Source organism: Lampetra fluviatilis, chromosome 62 (assembly GCF_964198595.1).
Source record: "Lampetra fluviatilis chromosome 62, kcLamFluv1.1, whole genome shotgun sequence".
Classification (NCBI taxonomy): domain Eukaryota; kingdom Metazoa; phylum Chordata; class Hyperoartia; order Petromyzontiformes; family Petromyzontidae; genus Lampetra; species Lampetra fluviatilis.
In genome coordinates, this window is record NC_136336.1 from 4,066,610 (window position 1) to 4,090,346 (window position 23,737).

Consider the following 23,737-nt stretch of genomic DNA (forward strand, 5'->3'; position numbering starts at 1 on the left):
AAATTCTCTAAACGCGTGGTGTCAATTCTACATGTGGAGGATCTTCACGTTCTGTAGATGTAGATGCCACCAGTTCTTCATGTTTTGCAGCTGTAGATGCCACTGGTTCTTCACCTTCTGCAGATGTAGATGCCGCCGGTTCTTCATGTTCTGTAGATGTAGATGCCACTGGTTCTTCGTGTTCTGTAGATGTAGATGCCACTGGTTCTTCACGTTCTGCAGATGTAGACGTCAATGGTTCTTCACGTTCTGCAGATGTAGATTCCACGGGTTCTTCACGTTCTGCAGATGTAGATGCCACTGGTTCTTCACGTTCTGCAGATGTAGATGCCACTGGTTCTTCACGTTCTACAAATGTAGATGCCACTGGTTCTTCGCGTTCTGCAAATGTAGATGCCACTGGTTATTCACGTTCTGCAGATGTAGATGCCACTGATTCTTTACGTTCTGCAAATGTAGATTCCACTGGTTCTTCACGCTCTGCAGATGTAGATTCCACGGGTTCGTCACGGTCTGCAGATGTAGATGCCACTGGTTCTTCACGTTCTGCAGATGTAGATGCCACTGCTTCTTCACGTTCTGCAGATGTAGATGCCACTGGTTATTCACGTTCTGCAGATGTAGATGCCACTGATTTTTTACGTTCTGCAGATGTAGATGCCACTGATTCTTCACGTTCTGCAGATGTAGATGTCACTGGTTCTTCACGTTCTGTAGATGTAGATGCCACTGGTTCTTCACGTTCTGCAGATGTAGATGCCACTGGTTCTTCACGTTCTGCAGATGTAGATGCCACTGGTTCTTCACGTTCTGTAGATGTAGATGCCGCCGTTCTTCATGTTCTGTAAATGTAAATGCCACTGGTTATTCATTTTCTGTAGATGCCACTGGTTCTTCACGTTCTGCAGATGTAGATGCCACTGGTTCTTCACGTTCTGCAGATGTAGATTCCACTGGTTTTTCACGTTCTGCAGATGTAGATGCCACTGGTTATTCACGTTCTGCAGATGTAGATGCCACTGATTCTTTACGTTCTGCAGATGTAGATGCCACTGGTTATTCACGTTCTGCAGATGTAGATTCCACTGGCTCTTCACGTTCTGCAGATGTAGATGCCGCTGGTTATTCACGTTCTGCAGATGTAGATTCCACTGGTTCTTCACGTTCTGCAGATGTAGATGCCACTGGTTCTTCACGTTCTGCAGATGTAGATGCCACTGGTTCTTCACGTTCTGCAGATGTAGATGCCATTGGTTATTCACGTTCTGCAGATGTAGATGCCACTGATTCTTTACGTTCTGCAGATGTAGATGCCACTGATTCTTCACGTTCTGCAGATGTAGATGCCACTGGTTCTTCACGTTTTGTAGATGTAGATGCCACTGGTTCTTCACGTTCTGCAGATGTAGATGCCACTGGTTTTTCACGTTTTGTAGATGTAGATGCCACTGGTTTTTCACGTTCTGCAGATGCAGATGCCACTGGTTCTTCACGTTCTGCAGATGCAGATGCCACTGGTTCTTCACGTTTTGTAGATTCCACTGATTCTTCACGTTCTGCAGATGTAAATGCCACTGGTTCTTCACGTTCTGCAGATGTAGATGCCATTGCTTCTTCACGTTCTGCAGATGTAGATGCCACTGGTTCTTCATGTTCTGCAGATGTAGATGCCACTGGTTATTCACGTTCTGCAGATGTAGATGCCACTGATTTTTTACGTTCTGCAGATGTAGATGCCACTGATTCTTCACGTTCTGCAGATGTAGATGTCACTGGTTCTTCACGTTCTGTAGATGTAGATGCCACTGGTTTTTCACGTTCTGCAGATGTAGATGCCACTGGTTCTTCACGTTCTGCAGATGTAGATGCCACTGGTTCTTCACGTTCTGCAGATGTAGATGCCACTGGTTCTTCACGTTCTGCAGATGTAAATGCCACTGGTTCTTCACGTTTTGTAGATGTAGATGCCACTGGTTCTTCACGTTCTGCAGATGTAGATGCCACTGGTTCTTCACGTTCTGTAGATGTAGATGCCGCCGGTTCTTCATGTTCTGTAAATGTAAATGCCACTGGTTATTCATTTTCTGTAGATGCCACTGGTTCTTCACGTTCTGCAGATGTAGATGCCACTGGTTCTTCACGTTCTGCAGATGTAGATGCCACTGGTTCTTCACGTTCTGCAGATGTAGATTCCACTGGTTTTTCACGTTCTGCAGATGTAGATGCCACTGGTTATTCACGTTCTGCAGATGTAGATGCCACTGATTCTTTACGTTATGCAGATGTAGATGCCACTGGTTATTCACGTTCTGCAGATGTAGATTCCACTGGTTCTTCACGTTCTGCAGATGTAGATGCCGCTGGTTATTCACGTTCTGCAGATGTAGATTCCACTGGTTCTTCACGTTCTGCAGATGTAGATGCCACTGGTTCTTCACGTTCTGCAGATGTAGATGCCACTGGTTCTTCACGTTCTGCAGATGTAGATGCCATTGGTTATTCACGTTCTGCAGATGTAGATGCCACTGATTCTTTACGTTCTGCAGATGTAGATGCCACTGATTCTTCACGTTCTACAGATGTAGATGCCACTCGTTCTTCACGTTTTGTAGATGTAGATGCCACTGGTTCTTCACGTTCTGCAGATGTAGATGCCACTGGTTTTTCACGTTTTGTAGATGTAGATGCCACTGGTTTTTCACGTTCTGCAGAGGCAGATGCCACTGGTTCTTCACGTTCTGCAGATGCAGATGCCACTGGTTCTTCACGTTTTGTAGATTCCACTGATTCTTCACGTTCTGCAGATGTAAATGCCACTGGTTCTTCACGTTCTGCAGATGTAGATGCCATTGCTTCTTCACGTTCTGCAGATGTAGATGCCACTGGTTCTTCATGTTCTGCAGATGTAGATGCCACTGGTTATTCACGTTCTGCAGATGTAGATGCCACTGATTTTTTACGTTCTGCAGATGTAGATGCCACTGATTCTTCACGTTCTGCAGATGTAGATGTCACTGGTTCTTCACGTTCTGTAGATGTAGATGCCACTGGTTTTTCACGTTCTGCAGATGTAGATGCCACTGGTTCTTCACGTTCTGCAGATGTAGATGCCACTGGTTCTTCACGTTCTGCAGATGTAGATGCCACTGGTTCTTCACGTTCTGCAGATGTAGATGCCACTGGTTCTTCACGTTCTGCAGATGTAAATGCCACTGGTTCTTCACGTTTTGTAGATGTAGATGCCACTGGTTCTTCACGTTCTGCAGATGTAGATGCCACTGGTTCTTCACGTTCTGTAGATGTAGATGCCGCCGGTTCTTCATGTTCTGTAAATGTAAATGCCACTGGTATTCATTTTCTGTAGATGCCACTGGTTCTTCACGTTCTGCAGATGTAGATGCCACTGGTTCTTCACGTTCTGCAGATGTAGATGCCACTGGTTCTTCACGTTCTGCAGATGTAGATTCCACTGGTTTTTCACGTTCTGCAGATGTAGATGCCACTGGTTATTCACGTTCTGCAGATGTAGATGCCACTGATTCTTTACGTTATGCAGATGTAGATGCCACTGGTTATTCACGTTCTGCAGATGTAGATTCCACTGGTTCTTCACGTTCTGCAGATGTAGATGCCGCTGGTTATTCACGTTCTGCAGATGTAGATTCCACTGGTTCTTCACGTTCTGCAGATGTAGATGCCACTGGTTCTTCACGTTCTGCAGATGTAGATGCCACTGGTTCTTCACGTTCTGCAGATGTAGATGCCATTGGTTATTCACGTTCTGCAGATGTAGATGCCACTGATTCTTTACGTTCTGCAGATGTAGATGCCACTGATTCTTCACGTTCTACAGATGTAGATGCCACTCGTTCTTCACGTTTTGTAGATGTAGATGCCACTGGTTCTTCACGTTCTGCAGATGTAGATGCCACTGGTTTTTCACGTTTTGTAGATGTAGATGCCACTGGTTTTTCACGTTCTGCAGAGGCAGATGCCACTGGTTCTTCACGTTCTGCAGATGCAGATGCCACTGGTTCTTCACGTTTTGTAGATGTAGATGCCACTGATTCTTCACGTTCTGCAGATGTAAATGCCACTGGTTCTTCACGTTTTGTAGATGTAGATGCCACTGGTTCTTCACGTTCTGCAGATGCAGATGCCACTGGTTCTTCACGTTTTGTAGATGTAGATGCCACTGGTTTTTCACGTTCTGCAGATGTAGATGCCACTGATTCTTTACGTTCTGCAGATGTAGATTCCACTGGTTCTTCACGTTCTGCAGATGTAGATGCCACTGGTTATTCACGTTCTGCAGATGTAGATTCCACTGGTTCTTCACGTTCTGCAGATGTAGATGCCACTGGTTCTTCACGTTCTGCAGATGTAGATGCCACTGGTTCTTCACGTTCTGCAGATGTAGATGCCACTGGTTATTCACGTTCTGCAGATGTAGATGCCACTGATTCTTTACGTTCTGCAGATGTAGATGCCACTAATTCTTCACGTTCTGTAGATGTAGATTCCACTGGTTCTTCACGTTCTGCAGATGTAGATGCCACTGGTTATTCACGTTCTGCAGATGTAGATTCAACTGGTTCTTCACGTTCTGCAGATGTAGATGCCACTGGTTCTTCACGTTCTGCAGATGTAGATGCCACTGGTTCTTCACGTTCTGCAGATGTAGATGCCACTGGTTATTCACGTTCTGCAGATGTAGATGCCACTGATTCTTTACGTTCTGCAGATGTAGATGCCACTGGTTCTTCACGTTCTGTAGATGTAGATGCCACTGGTTCTTCACGTTTTGTAGATTCCACTGATTCTTCACGTTCTGCAGATGTAAATGCCACTGGTTCTTCACGTTCTGCAGATGTAGATGCCATTGCTTCTTCACGTTCTGCAGATGTAGATGCCACTGGTTCTTCATGTTCTGCAGATGTAGATGCCACTGGTTATTCACGTTCTGCAGATGTAGATGCCACTGATTTTTTACGTTCTGCAGATGTAGATGCCACTGATTCTTCACGTTCTGCAGATGTAGATGTCACTGGTTCTTCACGTTCTGTAGATGTAGATGCCACTGGTTTTTCACGTTCTGCAGATGTAGATGCCACTGGTTCTTCACGTTCTGCAGATGTAGATGCCACTGGTTCTTCACGTTCTGCAGATGTAGATGCCACTGGTTCTTCACGTTCTGCAGATGTAGATGCCACTGGTTCTTCACGTTCTGCAGATGTAAATGCCACTGGTTCTTCACGTTTTGTAGATGTAGATGCCACTGGTTCTTCACGTTCTGCAGATGTAGATGCCACTGGTTCTTCACGTTCTGTAGATGTAGATGCCGCCGGTTCTTCATGTTCTGTAAATGTAAATGCCACTGGTTATTCATTTTCTGTAGATGCCACTGGTTCTTCACGTTCTGCAGATGTAGATGCCACTGGTTCTTCACGTTCTGCAGATGTAGATGCCACTGGTTCTTCACGTTCTGCAGATGTAGATTCCACTGGTTTTTCACGTTCTGCAGATGTAGATGCCACTGGTTATTCACGTTCTGCAGATGTAGATGCCACTGATTCTTTACGTTATGCAGATGTAGATGCCACTGGTTATTCACGTTCTGCAGATGTAGATTCCACTGGTTCTTCACGTTCTGCAGATGTAGATGCCGCTGGTTATTCACGTTCTGCAGATGTAGATTCCACTGGTTCTTCACGTTCTGCAGATGTAGATGCCACTGGTTCTTCACGTTCTGCAGATGTAGATGCCACTGGTTCTTCACGTTCTGCAGATGTAGATGCCATTGGTTATTCACGTTCTGCAGATGTAGATGCCACTGATTCTTTACGTTCTGCAGATGTAGATGCCACTGATTCTTCACGTTCTACAGATGTAGATGCCACTCGTTCTTCACGTTTTGTAGATGTAGATGCCACTGGTTCTTCACGTTCTGCAGATGTAGATGCCACTGGTTTTTCACGTTTTGTAGATGTAGATGCCACTGGTTTTTCACGTTCTGCAGAGGCAGATGCCACTGGTTCTTCACGTTCTGCAGATGCAGATGCCACTGGTTCTTCACGTTTTGTAGATGTAGATGCCACTGATTCTTCACGTTCTGCAGATGTAAATGCCACTGGTTCTTCACGTTTTGTAGATGTAGATGCCACTGGTTCTTCACGTTCTGCAGATGCAGATGCCACTGGTTCTTCACGTTTTGTAGATGTAGATGCCACTGGTTTTTCACGTTCTGCAGATGTAGATGCCACTGATTCTTTACGTTCTGCAGATGTAGATTCCACTGGTTCTTCACGTTCTGCAGATGTAGATGCCACTGGTTATTCACGTTCTGCAGATGTAGATTCCACTGGTTCTTCACGTTCTGCAGATGTAGATGCCACTGGTTCTTCACGTTCTGCAGATGTAGATGCCACTGGTTCTTCACGTTCTGCAGATGTAGATGCCACTGGTTATTCACGTTCTGCAGATGTAGATGCCACTGATTCTTTACGTTCTGCAGATGTAGATGCCACTAATTCTTCACGTTCTGTAGATGTAGATTCCACTGGTTCTTCACGTTCTGCAGATGTAGATGCCACTGGTTATTCACGTTCTGCAGATGTAGATTCAACTGGTTCTTCACGTTCTGCAGATGTAGATGCCACTGGTTCTTCACGTTCTGCAGATGTAGATGCCACTGGTTCTTCACGTTCTGCAGATGTAGATGCCACTGGTTATTCACGTTCTGCAGATGTAGATGCCACTGATTCTTTACGTTCTGCAGATGTAGATGCCACTGGTTCTTCACGTTCTGTAGATGTAGATGCCACTGGTTCTTCATGTTCTGCAGATGTAGATGCCACCGGTTTTTCACGTTCTGCAGATGTTGATGCCACTGGTTCTTCACGTTCTGCAGATGTAGATGCCACTGGTTCTTCATGTTCTGTAGATGTAGATGCCACTGGTTCTTCATGTTCTGCAGATGTAGATGCCACCGGTTTTTCACGTTCTGCAGATGTTGATGCCACTGGTTCTTCACGTTCTGCAGATGTAGATGCCACTGGTTCTTCATGTTCTGTAGATGTAGATGCCACCGGTTCTTCACGTTCTGTAGATGTAGATGCCACCACCACCATCAATTGCACGGTGGTTGAACTTACTCCTCTCAGTCCTCAAAGTGTGGAAGTCGAATGTTCGAAAATAGAGGAGTCCCTGTATTGATTATGCGATTCATAAATTTAATATACCAGGGTGCTTTAAAATCACCGCCACAAATGCAAAAAACGCCGCGCGGAATCCCAGCAAGGCATGAATTATTGAAACTCCGCTTTAGTTTGCTGCGTGTAAGGTGGACGCGGCGCCAGAGTGACTGAGGCAAACTATAAGAGCCCCGCTCGCCGGCCGATGGTACCGCAAGTGGTTACCGGCGGGCGGTGCATTATTGATTCCCCCGCCGCAGGAGATGTCCATCGATTTTTTTTCTCTCTCGTAGTTGTGTGGCGGGCAGGAGGAAGAGGAGGGAGGGAAGGAGGGGTGGAGGTGGTGGAAAAGCAACGGCGTCGAAATGCGTTGTTGTTGTGGTTGTTGAAACGCTCAGTCAGTTCAAACTGAGCTGACGAGGACGACGACGAGGATGATGATGATGATGAAGAGGCGGTGTGACGGGAGTGGCCGCTGCGTGGGTCGCCTCGCTCGCCACCCACGGTGGTGCCCGGGCCGGGGCAGGGCGGTGTGCGTGTGCTGGTTTGGAGTTCACCATCACGGATCGTAGTGGTAGAGTTAGTGAGGTTCTAGTGGTAGAGTTAGTGAGGTTCTAGTGGTAGAGTTAGTGAGGTTCTAGTGGTAGAGTTAGTGAGTAGTGGTAGAGTTAGTGAGGTTCTAGTGGTAGAGTTAGTGAGGTTCTAGTGGTAGAGTTAGTGAGTAGTGGTAGAGTTAGTGAGGTTCTAGTGGTAGAGTTAGTGAGTAGTGGTAGAGTTAGTGAGGTTCTAGTGGTAGAGTTAGTGAGTAGTGGTAGAGTTAGTGAGGTTCTAGTGGTAGAGTTAGTGAGGTTCTAGTGGTAGAGTTAGTGAGGTTCTAGTGGTAGAGTTAGTGAGTAGTGGTAGAGTTAGTGAGGTTCTAGTGGTAGAGTTAGTGAGGTTCTAGTGGTAGAGTTAGTGAGGTTCCTGGTGGTAGAGTTAGTGAGTAGTGGTAGAGTTAGTGAGGTTCTAGTGGTAGAGTTAGTGAGGTTCTAGTGGTAGAGTTAGTGAGTAGTGGTAGAGTTAGTGAGGTTCTAGTGGTAGAGTTAGTGAGGTTCTAGTGGTAGAGTTAGTGAGTAGTGGTAGAGTTAGTGAGGTTCTAGTGGTAGAGTTAGTGAGTAGTGGTAGAGTTAGTGAGGTTCTAGTGGTAGAGTTAGTGAGGTTCTAGTGGTAGAGTTAGTGAGTAGTGGTAGAGTTAGTGAGGTTCTAGTGGTAGAGTTAGTGAGTAGTGGTAGAGTTAGTGAGGTTCTAGTGGTAGAGTTAGTGAGTAGTGGTAGAGTTAGTGAGGTTCTAGTGGTAGAGTTAGTGAGGTTCTAGTGGTAGAGTTAGTGAGGTTCTAGTGGTAGAGTTAGTGAGTAGTGGTAGAGTTAGTGAGGTTCTAGTGGTAGAGTTAGTGAGGTTCTAGTGGTAGAGTTAGTGAGTAGTGGTAGAGTTAGTGAGGTTCTAGTGGTAGAGTTAGTGAGGTTCTAGTGGTAGAGTTAGTGAGTAGTGGTAGAGTTAGTGAGGTTCTAGTGGTAGAGTTAGTGAGTAGTGGTAGAGTTAGTGAGGTTCTAGTGGTAGAGTTAGTGAGTAGTGGTAGAGTTAGTGAGGTTCTAGTGGTAGAGTTAGTGAGTAGTGGTAGAGTTAGTGAGGTTCTAGTGGTAGAGTTAGTGAGTAGTGGTAGAGTTAGTGAGGTTCTAGTGGTAGAGTTAGTGAGGTTCTAGTGGTAGAGTTAGTGAGTAGTGGTAGAGTTAGTGAGGTTCTAGTGGTAGAGTTAGTGAGTAGTGGTAGAGTTAGTGAGGTTCTAGTGGTAGAGTTAGTGAGTAGTGGTAGAGTTAGTGAGGTTCTAGTGGTAGAGTTAGTGAGTAGTGGTAGAGTTAGTGAGGTTCTAGTGGTAGAGTTAGTGAGGTTCTAGTGGTAGAGTTAGTGAGTAGTGGTAGAGTTAGTGAGGTTCTAGTGGTAGAGTTAGTGAGTAGTGGTAGAGTTAGTGAGGTTCTAGTGGTAGAGTTAGTGAGTAGTGGTAGAGTTAGTGAGGTTCTAGTGGTAGAGTTAGTGAGGTTCTAGTGGTAGAGTTAGTGAGTAGTGGTAGAGTTAGTGAGGTTCTAGTGGTAGAGTTAGTGAGTAGTGGTAGAGTTAGTGAGGTTCTAGTGGTAGAGTTAGTGAGGTTCTAGTGGTAGAGTTAGTGAGTAGTGGTAGAGTTAGTGAGGTTCTAGTGGTAGAGTTAGTGAGGTTCTAGTGGTAGAGTTAGTGAGTAGTGGTAGAGTTAGTGAGGTTCTAGTGGTAGAGTTAGTGAGGTTCTAGTGGTAGAGTTAGTGAGTAGTGGTAGAGTTAGTGAGGTTCTAGTGGTAGAGTTAGTGAGGTTCTAGTGGTAGAGTTAGTGAGTAGTGGTAGAGTTAGTGAGGTTCTAGTGGTAGAGTTAGTGAGTAGTGGTAGAGTTAGTGAGGTTCTAGTGGTAGAGTTAGTGAGTAGTGGTAGAGTTAGTGAGGTTCTAGTGGTAGAGTTAGTGAGGTTCTAGTGGTAGAGTTAGTGAGTAGTGGTAGAGTTAGTGAGGTTCTAGTGGTAGAGTTAGTGAGTAGTGGTAGAGTTAGTGAGGTTCTAGTGGTAGAGTTAGTGAGTAGTGGTAGAGTTAGTGAGGTTCTAGTGGTAGAGTTAGTGAGTAGTGGTAGAGTTAGTGAGGTTCTAGTGGTAGAGTTAGTGAGTAGTGGTAGAGTTAGTGAGGTTCTAGTGGTAGAGTTAGTGAGGTTCTAGTGGTAGAGTTAGTGAGTAGTGGTAGAGTTAGTGAGGTTCTAGTGGTAGAGTTAGTGAGTAGTGGTAGAGTTAGTGAGGTTCTAGTGGTAGAGTTAGTGAGTAGTGGTAGAGTTAGTGAGGTTCTAGTGGTAGAGTTAGTGAGGTTCTAGTGGTAGAGTTAGTGAGTAGTGGTAGAGTTAGTGAGGTTCTAGTGGTAGAGTTAGTGAGTAGTGGTAGAGTTAGTGAGGTTCTAGTGGTAGAGTTAGTGAGGTTCTAGTGGTAGAGTTAGTGAGTAGTGGTAGAGTTAGTGAGGTTCTAGTGGTAGAGTTAGTGAGTAGTGGTAGAGTTAGTGAGGTTCTAGTGGTAGAGTTAGTGAGGTTCTAGTGGTAGAGTTAGTGAGGTTCTAGTGGTAGAGTTAGTGAGGTTCCTGGTGGTAGAGTTAGTGAGGTTCTAGTGGTAGAGTTAGTGAGGTTCTAGTGGTAGAGTTAGTGAGTAGTGGTAGAGTTAGTGAGGTTCTAGTGGTAGAGTTAGTGAGGTTCTAGTGGTAGAGTTAGTGAGTAGTGGTAGAGTTAGTGAGGTTCTAGTGGTAGAGTTAGTGAGGTTCTAGTGGTAGAGTTAGTGAGTAGTGGTAGAGTTAGTGAGGTTCTAGTGGTAGAGTTAGTGAGTAGTGGTAGAGTTAGTGAGGTTCTAGTGGTAGAGTTAGTGAGGTTCTAGTGGTAGAGTTAGTGAGTAGTGGTAGAGTTAGTGAGGTTCTAGTGGTAGAGTTAGTGAGTAGTGGTAGAGTTAGTGAGGTTCTAGTGGTAGAGTTAGTGAGGTTCTAGTGGTAGAGTTAGTGAGTAGTGGTAGAGTTAGTGAGGTTCTAGTGGTAGAGTTAGTGAGGTTCTAGTGGTAGAGTTAGTGAGTAGTGGTAGAGTTAGTGAGGTTCTAGTGGTAGAGTTAGTGAGTAGTGGTAGAGTTAGTGAGGTTCTAGTGGTAGAGTTAGTGAGGTTCTAGTGGTAGAGTTAGTGAGGTTCTAGTGGTAGAGTTAGTGAGGTTCCTGGTGGTAGAGTTAGTGAGGTTCTAGTGGTAGAGTTAGTGAGGTTCTAGTGGTAGAGTTAGTGAGTAGTGGTAGAGTTAGTGAGGTTCTAGTGGTAGAGTTAGTGAGTAGTGGTAGAGTTAGTGAGGTTCTAGTGGTAGAGTTAGTGAGTAGTGGTAGAGTTAGTGAGGTTCTAGTGGTAGAGTTAGTGAGGTTCTAGTGGTAGAGTTAGTGAGGTTCTAGTGGTAGAGTTAGTGAGGTTCCTGGTGGTAGAGTTAGTGAGGTTCTAGTGGTAGAGTTAGTGAGGTTCTAGTGGTAGAGTTAGTGAGTAGTGGTAGAGTTAGTGAGGTTCTAGTGGTAGAGTTAGTGAGGTTCTAGTGGTAGAGTTAGTGAGTAGTGGTAGAGTTAGTGAGGTTCTAGTGGTAGAGTTAGTGAGGTTCTAGTGGTAGAGTTAGTGAGTAGTGGTAGAGTTAGTGAGGTTCTAGTGGTAGAGTTAGTGAGTAGTGGTAGAGTTAGTGAGGTTCTAGTGGTAGAGTTAGTGAGGTTCTAGTGGTAGAGTTAGTGAGTAGTGGTAGAGTTAGTGAGGTTCTAGTGGTAGAGTTAGTGAGTAGTGGTAGAGTTAGTGAGGTTCTAGTGGTAGAGTTAGTGAGGTTCTAGTGGTAGAGTTAGTGAGTAGTGGTAGAGTTAGTGAGGTTCTAGTGGTAGAGTTAGTGAGTAGTGGTAGAGTTAGTGAGGTTCTAGTGGTAGAGTTAGTGAGGTTCTAGTGGTAGAGTTAGTGAGTAGTGGTAGAGTTAGTGAGGTTCTAGTGGTAGAGTTAGTGAGTAGTGGTAGAGTTAGTGAGGTTCTAGTGGTAGAGTTAGTGAGTAGTGGTAGAGTTAGTGAGGTTCTAGTGGTAGAGTTAGTGAGGTTCTAGTGGTAGAGTTAGTGAGGTTCTAGTGGTAGAGTTAGTGAGGTTCCTGGTGGTAGAGTTAGTGAGGTTCTAGTGGTAGAGTTAGTGAGGTTCTAGTGGTAGAGTTAGTGAGTAGTGGTAGAGTTAGTGAGGTTCTAGTGGTAGAGTTAGTGAGTAGTGGTAGAGTTAGTGAGGTTCTAGTGGTAGAGTTAGTGAGGTTCTAGTGGTAGAGTTAGTGAGTAGTGGTAGAGTTAGTGAGGTTCTAGTGGTAGAGTTAGTGAGTAGTGGTAGAGTTAGTGAGGTTCTAGTGGTAGAGTTAGTGAGGTTCTAGTGGTAGAGTTAGTGAGTAGTGGTAGAGTTAGTGAGGTTCTAGTGGTAGAGTTAGTGAGGTTCTAGTGGTAGAGTTAGTGAGTAGTGGTAGAGTTAGTGAGGTTCTAGTGGTAGAGTTAGTGAGTAGTGGTAGAGTTAGTGAGGTTCTAGTGGTAGAGTTAGTGAGGTTCTAGTGGTAGAGTTAGTGAGGTTCTAGTGGTAGAGTTAGTGAGGTTCCTGGTGGTAGAGTTAGTGAGGTTCTAGTGGTAGAGTTAGTGAGGTTCTAGTGGTAGAGTTAGTGAGTAGTGGTAGAGTTAGTGAGGTTCTAGTGGTAGAGTTAGTGAGGTTCTAGTGGTAGAGTTAGTGAGTAGTGGTAGAGTTAGTGAGGTTCTAGTGGTAGAGTTAGTGAGGTTCTAGTGGTAGAGTTAGTGAGTAGTGGTAGAGTTAGTGAGGTTCTAGTGGTAGAGTTAGTGAGTAGTGGTAGAGTTAGTGAGGTTCTAGTGGTAGAGTTAGTGAGGTTCTAGTGGTAGAGTTAGTGAGTAGTGGTAGAGTTAGTGAGGTTCTAGTGGTAGAGTTAGTGAGTAGTGGTAGAGTTAGTGAGGTTCTAGTGGTAGAGTTAGTGAGGTTCTAGTGGTAGAGTTAGTGAGTAGTGGTAGAGTTAGTGAGGTTCTAGTGGTAGAGTTAGTGAGGTTCTAGTGGTAGAGTTAGTGAGTAGTGGTAGAGTTAGTGAGGTTCTAGTGGTAGAGTTAGTGAGTAGTGGTAGAGTTAGTGAGGTTCTAGTGGTAGAGTTAGTGAGGTTCTAGTGGTAGAGTTAGTGAGGTTCTAGTGGTAGAGTTAGTGAGGTTCCTGGTGGTAGAGTTAGTGAGGTTCTAGTGGTAGAGTTAGTGAGGTTCTAGTGGTAGAGTTAGTGAGTAGTGGTAGAGTTAGTGAGGTTCTAGTGGTAGAGTTAGTGAGTAGTGGTAGAGTTAGTGAGGTTCTAGTGGTAGAGTTAGTGAGTAGTGGTAGAGTTAGTGAGGTTCTAGTGGTAGAGTTAGTGAGGTTCTAGTGGTAGAGTTAGTGAGGTTCTAGTGGTAGAGTTAGTGAGGTTCCTGGTGGTAGAGTTAGTGAGGTTCTAGTGGTAGAGTTAGTGAGGTTCTAGTGGTAGAGTTAGTGAGTAGTGGTAGAGTTAGTGAGGTTCTAGTGGTAGAGTTAGTGAGGTTCTAGTGGTAGAGTTAGTGAGTAGTGGTAGAGTTAGTGAGGTTCTAGTGGTAGAGTTAGTGAGGTTCTAGTGGTAGAGTTAGTGAGTAGTGGTAGAGTTAGTGAGGTTCTAGTGGTAGAGTTAGTGAGTAGTGGTAGAGTTAGTGAGGTTCTAGTGGTAGAGTTAGTGAGGTTCTAGTGGTAGAGTTAGTGAGTAGTGGTAGAGTTAGTGAGGTTCTAGTGGTAGAGTTAGTGAGTAGTGGTAGAGTTAGTGAGGTTCTAGTGGTAGAGTTAGTGAGGTTCTAGTGGTAGAGTTAGTGAGTAGTGGTAGAGTTAGTGAGGTTCTAGTGGTAGAGTTAGTGAGTAGTGGTAGAGTTAGTGAGGTTCTAGTGGTAGAGTTAGTGAGGTTCTAGTGGTAGAGTTAGTGAGTAGTGGTAGAGTTAGTGAGGTTCTAGTGGTAGAGTTAGTGAGTAGTGGTAGAGTTAGTGAGGTTCTAGTGGTAGAGTTAGTGAGTAGTGGTAGAGTTAGTGAGGTTCTAGTGGTAGAGTTAGTGAGGTTCTAGTGGTAGAGTTAGTGAGGTTCTAGTGGTAGAGTTAGTGAGGTTCCTGGTGGTAGAGTTAGTGAGGTTCTAGTGGTAGAGTTAGTGAGGTTCTAGTGGTAGAGTTAGTGAGTAGTGGTAGAGTTAGTGAGGTTCTAGTGGTAGAGTTAGTGAGGTTCTAGTGGTAGAGTTAGTGAGTAGTGGTAGAGTTAGTGAGGTTCTAGTGGTAGAGTTAGTGAGGTTCTAGTGGTAGAGTTAGTGAGTAGTGGTAGAGTTAGTGAGGTTCTAGTGGTAGAGTTAGTGAGTAGTGGTAGAGTTAGTGAGGTTCTAGTGGTAGAGTTAGTGAGTAGTGGTAGAGTTAGTGAGGTTCTAGTGGTAGAGTTAGTGAGGTTCTAGTGGTAGAGTTAGTGAGTAGTGGTAGAGTTAGTGAGGTTCTAGTGGTAGAGTTAGTGAGGTTCTAGTGGTAGAGTTAGTGAGGTTCTAGTGGTAGAGTTAGTGAGGTTCTAGTGGTAGAGTTAGTGAGTAGTGGTAGAGTTAGTGAGGTTCTAGTGGTAGAGTTGGTGAGGGGTTGTTGTTGTTGTTGTTTTGGTTATTTGTTCAGCCTGGCACTTACAAATAAAAACGACATATGAGTGTAACACCATTCACGGTTGTAGATGAATCTTGTTATTATTTTAATCGCATGCAATTTAAAGTTGTAACTGTCGGATAATAATAATAACAACATTAACGCACGTGCAGGGCCCTTGATTTTAGAGAGTGAGAAAAAAAATCGCCTTTAAATAACTAAATAAAATTTTGCTTTGGATTTGATACGACCATACTTCACCACGCTGGGTTTAGTGCGGGTTGGTGAAGGCTGGGGTGGGGGGGTGCCCAGGGCTGGATGAGGTTTCACTCGTCACTTGATGTTAGCCACGGCCGGCAAGGGGGGGCATCCATTCCGTAGGTACGCAAAAAAATCTGTCAAAACCTGACCCCTCCCACCCCTCCCTGCACACACGTGGACTTTTTACACCCCTCCCCCCCGTCTGCGTACGTACGCCTGACCCCCCCCCCCGCCCCCCACCGTATCCTATAGTACGGTCGATATTTAATCCACGCAGAAACGATAAAGGATTAATCATATTGACCTGTTGAAGCAAACAGATGATCCACCGCCGGCTGCATTAAAGAGTTAAGTTGCGTGCCTTGCCCACTGATGTTGCTGAGCTGCGTGATAGCTGCAGTCAGGGGCACGGTAGCACACGAAGTCACACCTCTCCCACAGTCCCACTTCTCCCGGCAGCAGAGGTCGCAAACGGGTTTTGATTCCTTACCCGTACTCGGCCGCACCAGGGTCGCAAACGGGTACCCGTACCCGGCCGGGTATGGGTACCAGTACGCTACCCGTACCCTACCCGAAATGAGTGACAAACGGTGACTCACCGGTGACTCACGGCCTACCCGTACCCGGCCGCACCAGGGTCGCAAACGGATACCCGTACCCGTACCTGGCCGGGTATCGGGTAGCCGGGTATCGGGTAGGGTACGGGTATCGGGTACCCGGTTGCGACCTCTGAGCTGCAGTCAGGGGCACGGTGGCACACGAGTGACACCTCTCCCACAGTCCCACTGCTCCCGGCAGTGCTTGTTGTCTGACAGCTGGAGACACTGAACTGTGGCTCATTTGAGGTCCAACGTAGCCAAATTATTATCGAGGCTTCACCCTCCCCCCCGTTTCCTATGCGTACATTGTCAGTAGACCCCCCCATACACAAGCGTACGCATTTGGGTTAACCCCCCCTCCATGCGTACGTCCTGAATGGATGTCCCCCAATTGGATGGAGGCCACGTGGCTCCATAAACGATTGTGTGCCGTGTGACGTCATGAGGGGTGGCAGCAGTGGCCCAGCGGTTAGCGCTACGCGGTGTTTGTGTGCGGATATGGGGAGCGGTGGTGCAGCGGTTATCGCACTGCGCTTGAACCTGGGGACCCGGGTCCGACTCTCGCTCTCACGACCAACATCAGTGACGATTGTCTGAATCGGTCCTGGGCCTCACCTAGGTCGACTCAGCCTCAAATCAGTGTCTGGTGCATTGTGTATGTACGTGCGTTGAACTTCTTTCGCACCGTACGAAGCCAACCGCGCTAATCGGAGGTCTTTTCTCGTTATCCGTCGTCTCTCAGCCTTCGCCTCCATCACCACCACCACCTCCACCACCACCACCACCTCCACCACCACCACCACCACCACCTCCATCACCACCACCACCACCACCTCCACCACCTCCACCACCACCACCACCTCCACCACCACCACCACCTCCACCACCACCTCCACCACCTCCACCACCACCACCACCTCCACCACCACCACCACCAACCCTCCGATGGGCACGGCTGGCTACGTACGGAGCTAAATAAGTTCCCACTTACGTCCGTGCTTGCCCCGTAAATAGCTTTGATTGACGTCGTTTCAATATTCGTCACACCTTTCAGGAACGCACCCCGAGTATTACTGTATTATTATTTAAAGCTGTCCCCCCCCCGCTCCTCCTCCCCCCCGCTCCTTCCCCTCTTCCTCCCCCTCCTCCTTTTTGCCCCGTTTCTCCCCCTCCTCCGCCCCCTCTTCCTCCCCCCGCTCCTCCTTACCCCCTCCTCCCCCCGCCCCTCCTCCCCCCGCCCCTCCTCCCCCTCCTCCTCTTCCTCCTCTTTCCCCCTCCTCCCCCCTCTCTCCTCTCCCCACTCCTCCCCCTCCTCCTTGCCCCGTTCCTCCCCCTCCTCCACCCCTCCTCCCCCCCTCCTCCTCCCCCCGCTCCTCCTCCCCCCCTCCTCCCCCCTCATCCCCCTCCTCCGCCCCTCCTCCTCCCCCCGCTCCTCCCCCCGCTCCTCCACTCCCTCCTCTCCCCGCCCCTCCTCCCCGCACCTCTCCCCCCTCCTCCACCCCCTCTCCTCCTCCCCCCCTTGCCCAGATGATTCTCTTCTCTGCTCTCTGCATCTGCGGACTCATCGCCGGCATCCTGAGTTTCCGCTTCGTGTGGGTGCACGACCACTCCGGGGGCGCCTCCCCAAACCTCACCGCCGTCGCGTCGGCCCCAGCCGGGGCGGCGACAGCTGGCGAGGCAGCTGGTGCAACAGCTGGTGCAACAGCTGGTGCAACAGCTGGATGGACAGCTGGGACAACAGCTGGCGAGACAGCTGATGCTACAGCTGGGACAACAGCTGGATGGACAGCTGGATGGACAGCTGGGACAACAACTGGATGGACAGCTGGTGCAACAGCTGGCGAGACAACAGCCAAAGCAGCCGCCTCCGGCCCGGTTGCGCAACCACCGCGAAGGCCGAGACCGGCGTCGCCGCGCCAGCAGCGGAGCTGGCGCCGCGGCGGCGGTGCCGCGGGTCGTCCGGAGGGGCACGTGGCGGTGGCGTCGCTGAGCGTGGCGGGCGTCGGGGTGGCGGGCTGCGCCGCGTCCGCGTGGCTCACGTGCCGCCTGGCTCGCAACGAGCAGCGCCGCATGTTCGTGGAGATGGAGCACTCGCTGCACCACACGCACGAGCTCACCGAGAGGGTGAGGCTCGCATTCGCCGGCATGCCGGGTTCGTTCGCTCGCTCGCTCGCTTGGTCGCTTCGGTTCGGTGCGCCGGGCGGCGCGTTCGCACCTCCGGTTGGCACGGTCGGCTACGCACGGCTGGATGAGGTTTCACTCGTCACTTGATGTTAGCCACGGCCGGCAAGGGGGGCCATACATTCCGTAGGTACGCAAAAAAATCTGTCAAAACTTGACCCCTCCCCCCCTTCCTGTACGCACGTGGACTTTTTACACCCCCCCCCCACCTGCGTACGTACGCCTGACCCCCCCCTCCCCCCCCACCGTATCCTATAGAACGGTCGATTCAACGTACGTACGCGCTCTCACGCACTCGCGCACACGTAAGGAACGCGCCCACTACACGCAAAGTGCTTGCCACAAATGAACCACGATACCTCGCCGATTTCGTGAAGGAGCATGAACCACCGCCACGCGACACTCCGCGCGTCCTCGCAGCAGCAGCGGCTTCGAACAAAGACGGTGGTCACCGCATCATCGCGCGCATTCAGATGCGCTTGTGCGGCCGTCTGGAACGCTCTTCGTCCTTCCGATATTCGGAATTGTCTACATTTGACAAACTCGTTTCTTTGTAATCGAGTTTATTCCTTCCTCTTCCCGGTAACCCTGACGCCTGTTGTTGCATATTTGGAGTGTGTGTGTGTGTCTCTCTCTCCCCGTGGTTGCGTGATTTTTCTCCGGGTCCTCCGATTTTTAAATCCTTTATATTAAGTTCGCTTGCGTGCTTGCTTACGACCGTGCAAATCTTTCGGTCGTTTTTTAACCCACTTCCCGTGATCCAATCGAGCTGACATTTTGCACACAGACTCGTTGTGCGTGACAATTAATGTTCGTGAAAAAATGTTTCCAAAATTTTACACTTTCTAGGACAAAAAAATTATATTTAATTACCAATAGCTTAATGGTGCAATGCAATCATCTGACCCATAGGTGGCAGCCATCTCAAGCCAGAGGACGAGAGGACTCTAGCCGCCACGCATATAAAGGATTTATAGTGAAAAACTTTGTTTTTACGGGTTGTACTTGTTCCCGCTCCACATTTGCAATCAACGTCGCGCGTTCAGAGTGTTTGTCGGCGACTTGCTAGAAATGTCCACGTGATGATGATGATGATGATAAGCCCACTTCGTTGAGCCGTCATTCGTGATGTGCCAGGTCGCTTCTGAAGAAGATCTACACAGCTCAGTGGGGCCTTACCTGGTCAAATAAAAATACTAAAATTACACTCCGTCTTCACCAAGCCACGCCGACCAGCGCGGTGAAGTATGGTCAAACAAACTCCACGTGGGGAGGCCCTCGTCCAGTAGTAGATCATTGTGTACACATCACCCACACATGGATGCACACGTGACGCACACGTGACGCACACATTGTGTACACATCACCTACACATGGATGCACACGTGATGCACACGTGACGCACACATTGTGTACACATCACCCACACATGTGACGCACACGTGACGCACACACGATACACGCATGGTGAACGCATGCTGCACACGTGATCCACCACTCGCGACGCGTCTCTCTCGTTGTGCCCCTCCCCCCCCGCGCATGCGCAGGAGCTGGCCGAGGTGCTGAACAACGGCATCTCGCCAGTGTCCCAGGGCAGTAAATCCTTCTGAAACGCCCGAGACGCCGCCTCCGACCCCACCTCCGGCCCTACCTCCATCAAAGACGATGATGACGATTGCTCCTCTTGTGGATGGCTGTGGACGCGAGCGCTCTGCCCCAGATGGAACACGCGGTGTGCGTGTCGGGTGTCGGATGGCGTCATTCCAGCTGCGCTTTGGTGTCTCCGGGTGCGTCTCTCGCGTCTCCTCTGTGAGACGGCGTCTTCCCGGTGCTGCTGAACCCCTCTGGTGGACCGCAAGGTGGACCACCAGGTGGACTGCCAGGTGGACCTGTTCAGCGCCAGGGGGTGCCAGGCTTGAGGGATCGATGTTACAGCGCTTCAGCGGGTCCTTGCTGTGGTCCTTGAAGCGCTTTCTCTGTCCTCCAGCGGAGCGTTTGGCTGTGCTGAGTTGCCCCCCCCTCCCCCCCCCGTAGAGAACTCGACGGGAGGGCGGGGGGCGGTGATCAGGCACGCGGGTGACACGTGGTCGTTCAGCCACGCTCGCCTCAATGCAGAATGACTCGATGTGTGGAACTCCGTACGTCCCGGTTGTATTCTCTGAGTTCGTGGGCCGCGAGGGCTGAGCTTCTATTTAAAGCTTTCGTGACTGCAGGGATTCATCTTCTTGGTTCTTTCGGTAAAGTCACGTAGGAGGAAAATAATAAAATAATAAAAAATAAAACATAATAAAATACAATTCTCACGACGTTTCGGCCACAACGCAAGCAGCCGTCTTCAGGTGGAGAACGGGTATGTCGAGAAGGCAGAGTCTGACTCTGCCTTGTGGCCGAAACGTCGTGAGAATAATTTTATTATGTTTTATTTGTATAATTTTCCTTCTACGTGACTTTACCGAAAGAACCAAGAAGAAGGCTGAGCTTCTGTTGCGGTCTGTCGCTTTTTTCGCTGGAGTCCAGGAGGGTGCGAACATTTCCGTGGAGCAGCTTGAAGGAGTGACCGAGTCTTGGATTCCCTTGAGTTGTCGGCCGCTGAATGGCTATGCTCCGGTGGTAGCGGCTATCAAACCCGGAGTGAGTGGAACGGACCGTTTTTAGACCACCTTTTCTAGGCCCTTCCCCGTCAGGGGTGAGCAGTGCGGGCGTAATCCACACTGCGCCAACCACATCGTTGCACTGGACGAGGAACCTTTGCATTCGTTTATGACGATCATTAAGAAGAAATAAAAACTGTTGTTTTCACAATGCCATACGAAACAAGAAGAAGTGTGGGGGGGTTGCTCCGGCACGGTGAAAGCTGCCGAGCAGACACGAAGCTGCCCCATCCCGTGTCTCTCGACGACCTGAAACTCCATCGCCTCCTACGTGCAGAGTTTGGCTGGATTGCTCCCAGTCGCGTCATTTGGCCTGCTGGAACAAGAAGCCTGCGCTAGGAGCGTATTCAGGTGAGGGTCAGGGTGCGCAGCCCCTACGCCCACCATCTTCACGAGGAACTCACGACGACCTTCGTCCGGCACGAGCTGCAGGGGACTGCCGGAGATGCGATTTGTTGTTGAACACCGCGGATTCTAAGTCGTGGGCTTTCTCCCCTAGCCAAAGTTTACCCACAAGGCAGCGGGGCAGTGGTGGTTGGCGGGTGTAGATGCCTCTGGTGGACCACTGCAACTCCGAGATCCTCAGGAGGTTTGGCACCGGTGTCGCGATACGCCAGTTACCGTGGGCTGTCAACGGAGAGGCACAGTGGGAGTCCTGGTGATGGAGATGCTCTGTACTGGCAAGGAAGACTTTACGCACTCGGCTCCCTGTTCCACCGTGACGGCTAGCCAGCGGCAGCATGAGTAGCAGAACAGTTTCAAGTTTCAAGTTTCATTTATTAGACAAAAAAACTAAAACATGAACAAAAAACATCTTAAAGTGACTATGTGCAAACAGAAAATCCAAGAAAAGACAGCAAAAATTGCAGAAAAAGCACCGTACACCAACACTGTGTGCAAAAATCCCAAGTGGGATGCAAGTCAAACAACAACAACCACAAGACAACTTAGATTAAGGCCATCAGTCTAACTCTGTACTACAACAAAAAAACATGGCCAAACCGAAAAACTTTTTAAAAAATCACCAAAATAAAGCCATAAAAGCAATGAAAGAGTGGTCATAGGAACTGTGACCGAATTTTCACAATAAACGACATAAACAACATGTACCACCAAACTCTGCAGCCACAGCTGTCTGCATGAGTCACTCCACAACAGCAGGAGCATCAGTCGGAGTGTCAACATTTTTCAATGCACCTTTAAGATCAGCTCACTAAATCAAAACACAGAGCAAGCGAGCAGAGCAGCAGGCCAAGCGGGCATGCGCCTAAGCTAATCATGATTCCTGCACCAGGCGCATCACATCACCCTGGGGTTTGAGACAACCATCAACCTGACTTGGATTACACTGGCCAACACACTTTTTCTGCCATAAGGTATTCCAACGTTTTTAAGGTAATTTTGGGGTGCTGATTCCATCACCTCAGGTTTTTGAGATATCAAATATTGCATTTTCAATAAAAACTACGGAAGAAAAATATTAAATAAATGTGGATATCTACATAAAATGATATTATAAACACACTATCCTAAAAATACAGCACCATATTTTAACACTAAAGCAGTCACTGACTCGCAACAACTTGCAATCATAAGTGACAGAGTTAATTTCGGGTAAAATCAATGAAAATGGGGTATGCCGATAGCATACAAATGAGATGTGATAGAGCAAATCTGAGATCAGATTTGGAATCAGCACCCTGAAATCAGTCTAAAACAGCTGCAAAAGTCCAGGCCAGAAAAACAATTGTTTTTGTTGACCAGTGTTATTGGCATAAGGCACTACCACTAGAATAGAACGTACGCCTATCCATAATACTATATTATTGTGCCCTATATTCCTATAATCATGCGAACTGGTTTATAAATATGCGAAGGACAAAATGAGCTGAAAGGGTTGTGGCGCGCCGAAACAATTCCAGGTACGGTGTTCCGGACCATTCCAGCTGAAAGTAAAGCCTGGGTTTGGCACGATGTCCGACGTTTCGCTCCATGTGCAGTTCAAGCGCAGACGGAGGGCTATGCAGCATACCCGTGAAACTCTAAAGCAGTCGATCATCTTCTTCACCTGGGGTTGCACGCTGCACCCCCTGGGGGTGCGAGATGCCCTTTCTGGGTGTGTGCGAGACGTGGCCAGATTTTTTTTAGAAGATAAATAATCGAAAACACAAATTAAGCACGGGGCGCTTAAGTCACAACTTAACTTTGTTTCATCAACACCTTGAGTAGTAATTAACATTGCACATTTTTTCAGCGATTGGGAACCAAATGGGTGCAAGGCTGCAGTCAAGGTTAAGCACCACCGCTCTACGCAGTACTTGATCATTCAACAATAAACAATAACAATTTTGATTTAAAGCTTTCGTGACTGCAGGGATTCGTCTTCTTGGTTATTTCGGTAAAGTCACGTAGAAGGGAAGTAATAAAATATTATATTATTTTATTATATTATTTTATTATGTTTTGTTTTTATTATTTTATTACTTCCCTTCTACGTGACTTTACCGAAAGAACCAAGAAGAAGAACAATAACAATGTGAACTTATCAAACTGGGTGGTTGGTAGCTACGTACGTGGCCTGCAACACCCGACATCGTGATGCGGCGAGGGTTGGTGGGTCGCCGCAGCCCATGCCCCGCGGCCGTCAAAAGTGCCCTTCCCTGGCTAGACGGGAAATGCAGCGCAGCAAATGTGGACTGTCACCTGTTCCGTCTGTACGGGGATCGAGTGTTTCTCCCTCGCACGCTTGGGGTTCTCTCCGTGCGCTCCGGTTTCCTCCGACGCGTATAAGCGCTTATCAATTGGCCGATACCACCCTCATACAAACAGGAGCGCAGAGCTTGGGGCGATCGTTGAAAGTGCCGGCTCATTGCCGCGTGGCTGCTACTGCTGCTACTGCCTTTCTGCTCCTCATCTGTGGTTCTTCCTCGCACCTCTGGCCGATAACACCTTGATAAATAGAGGACCGCAGAGCCTGGGGCAATCGTTGCGTGGCTGCTACTGCTGCTACTGCCTTTCTGCTCCTCATCTGTGGTTCTTCCTCGCACCTCTGGCCGATAACACCTTGATAAATAGAGGACCGCAGAGCCTGGGGCAATCGTTGCGTGGCTGCTGCTGCTGCTGCCGAGGAGAGGCGGCGACTCTCGTCTGGATTTAGAGATGGGAATTCCGGACCCCGAGGGGAGCAGCAGAGCAGAGGGAGCGACCTCCCACGGTCAGGCGGTTGGTGTTGTGCGTTTGCGCGCCACGTGTAAGCGAGCGCGCACCGTTCGACACACGTGCGAAAGCGATGTCACCGTGACGTGAACTCTGGGTGGGATGTCGACAGGCCACGTGACGGCCAGGGTATAGGGTCAGGGATGGTTTGTTAGCGTTAGCGTCGTTCGGATTCGGGTTAGGGCTCTTAGGGTTATATCGTGTATACGGGGTGAGGGTTAGGGCTGGCAAGAGGCATCGAGAAGCGATGGTAACTCTCTCACACCCAGTGGGGACACCTTAGCCGCCTGTGATGCTGCTGTTTTAACAACAACAGCAACAAACACAACAACAACAGCAGCAACAACAGCAACAACAGCAGCAGAGATTGCGACAGCAGCGATTTTTGGCTGGCCATCA

General features: G+C 48.4%; 1 protein-coding gene across 1 annotated transcript in view; it reads left to right on the forward strand.

Moving 5' to 3' along the window:
- Positions 1-19,081, forward strand: part of LOC144951393 (uncharacterized) — a 25,240-nt gene extending 6,159 nt beyond the window's left edge. Inside the window, exons 2-3 of the mRNA XM_078881632.1 lie at positions 16,818-17,543; positions 19,019-19,081. Coding sequence (XP_078737758.1) covers positions 16,818-17,543; positions 19,019-19,081 — 789 coding nt within the window. The remainder of the gene's footprint in view (positions 1-16,817; positions 17,544-19,018) is intronic.
- Positions 19,082-23,737: the final 4,656 nt, after the last annotated feature.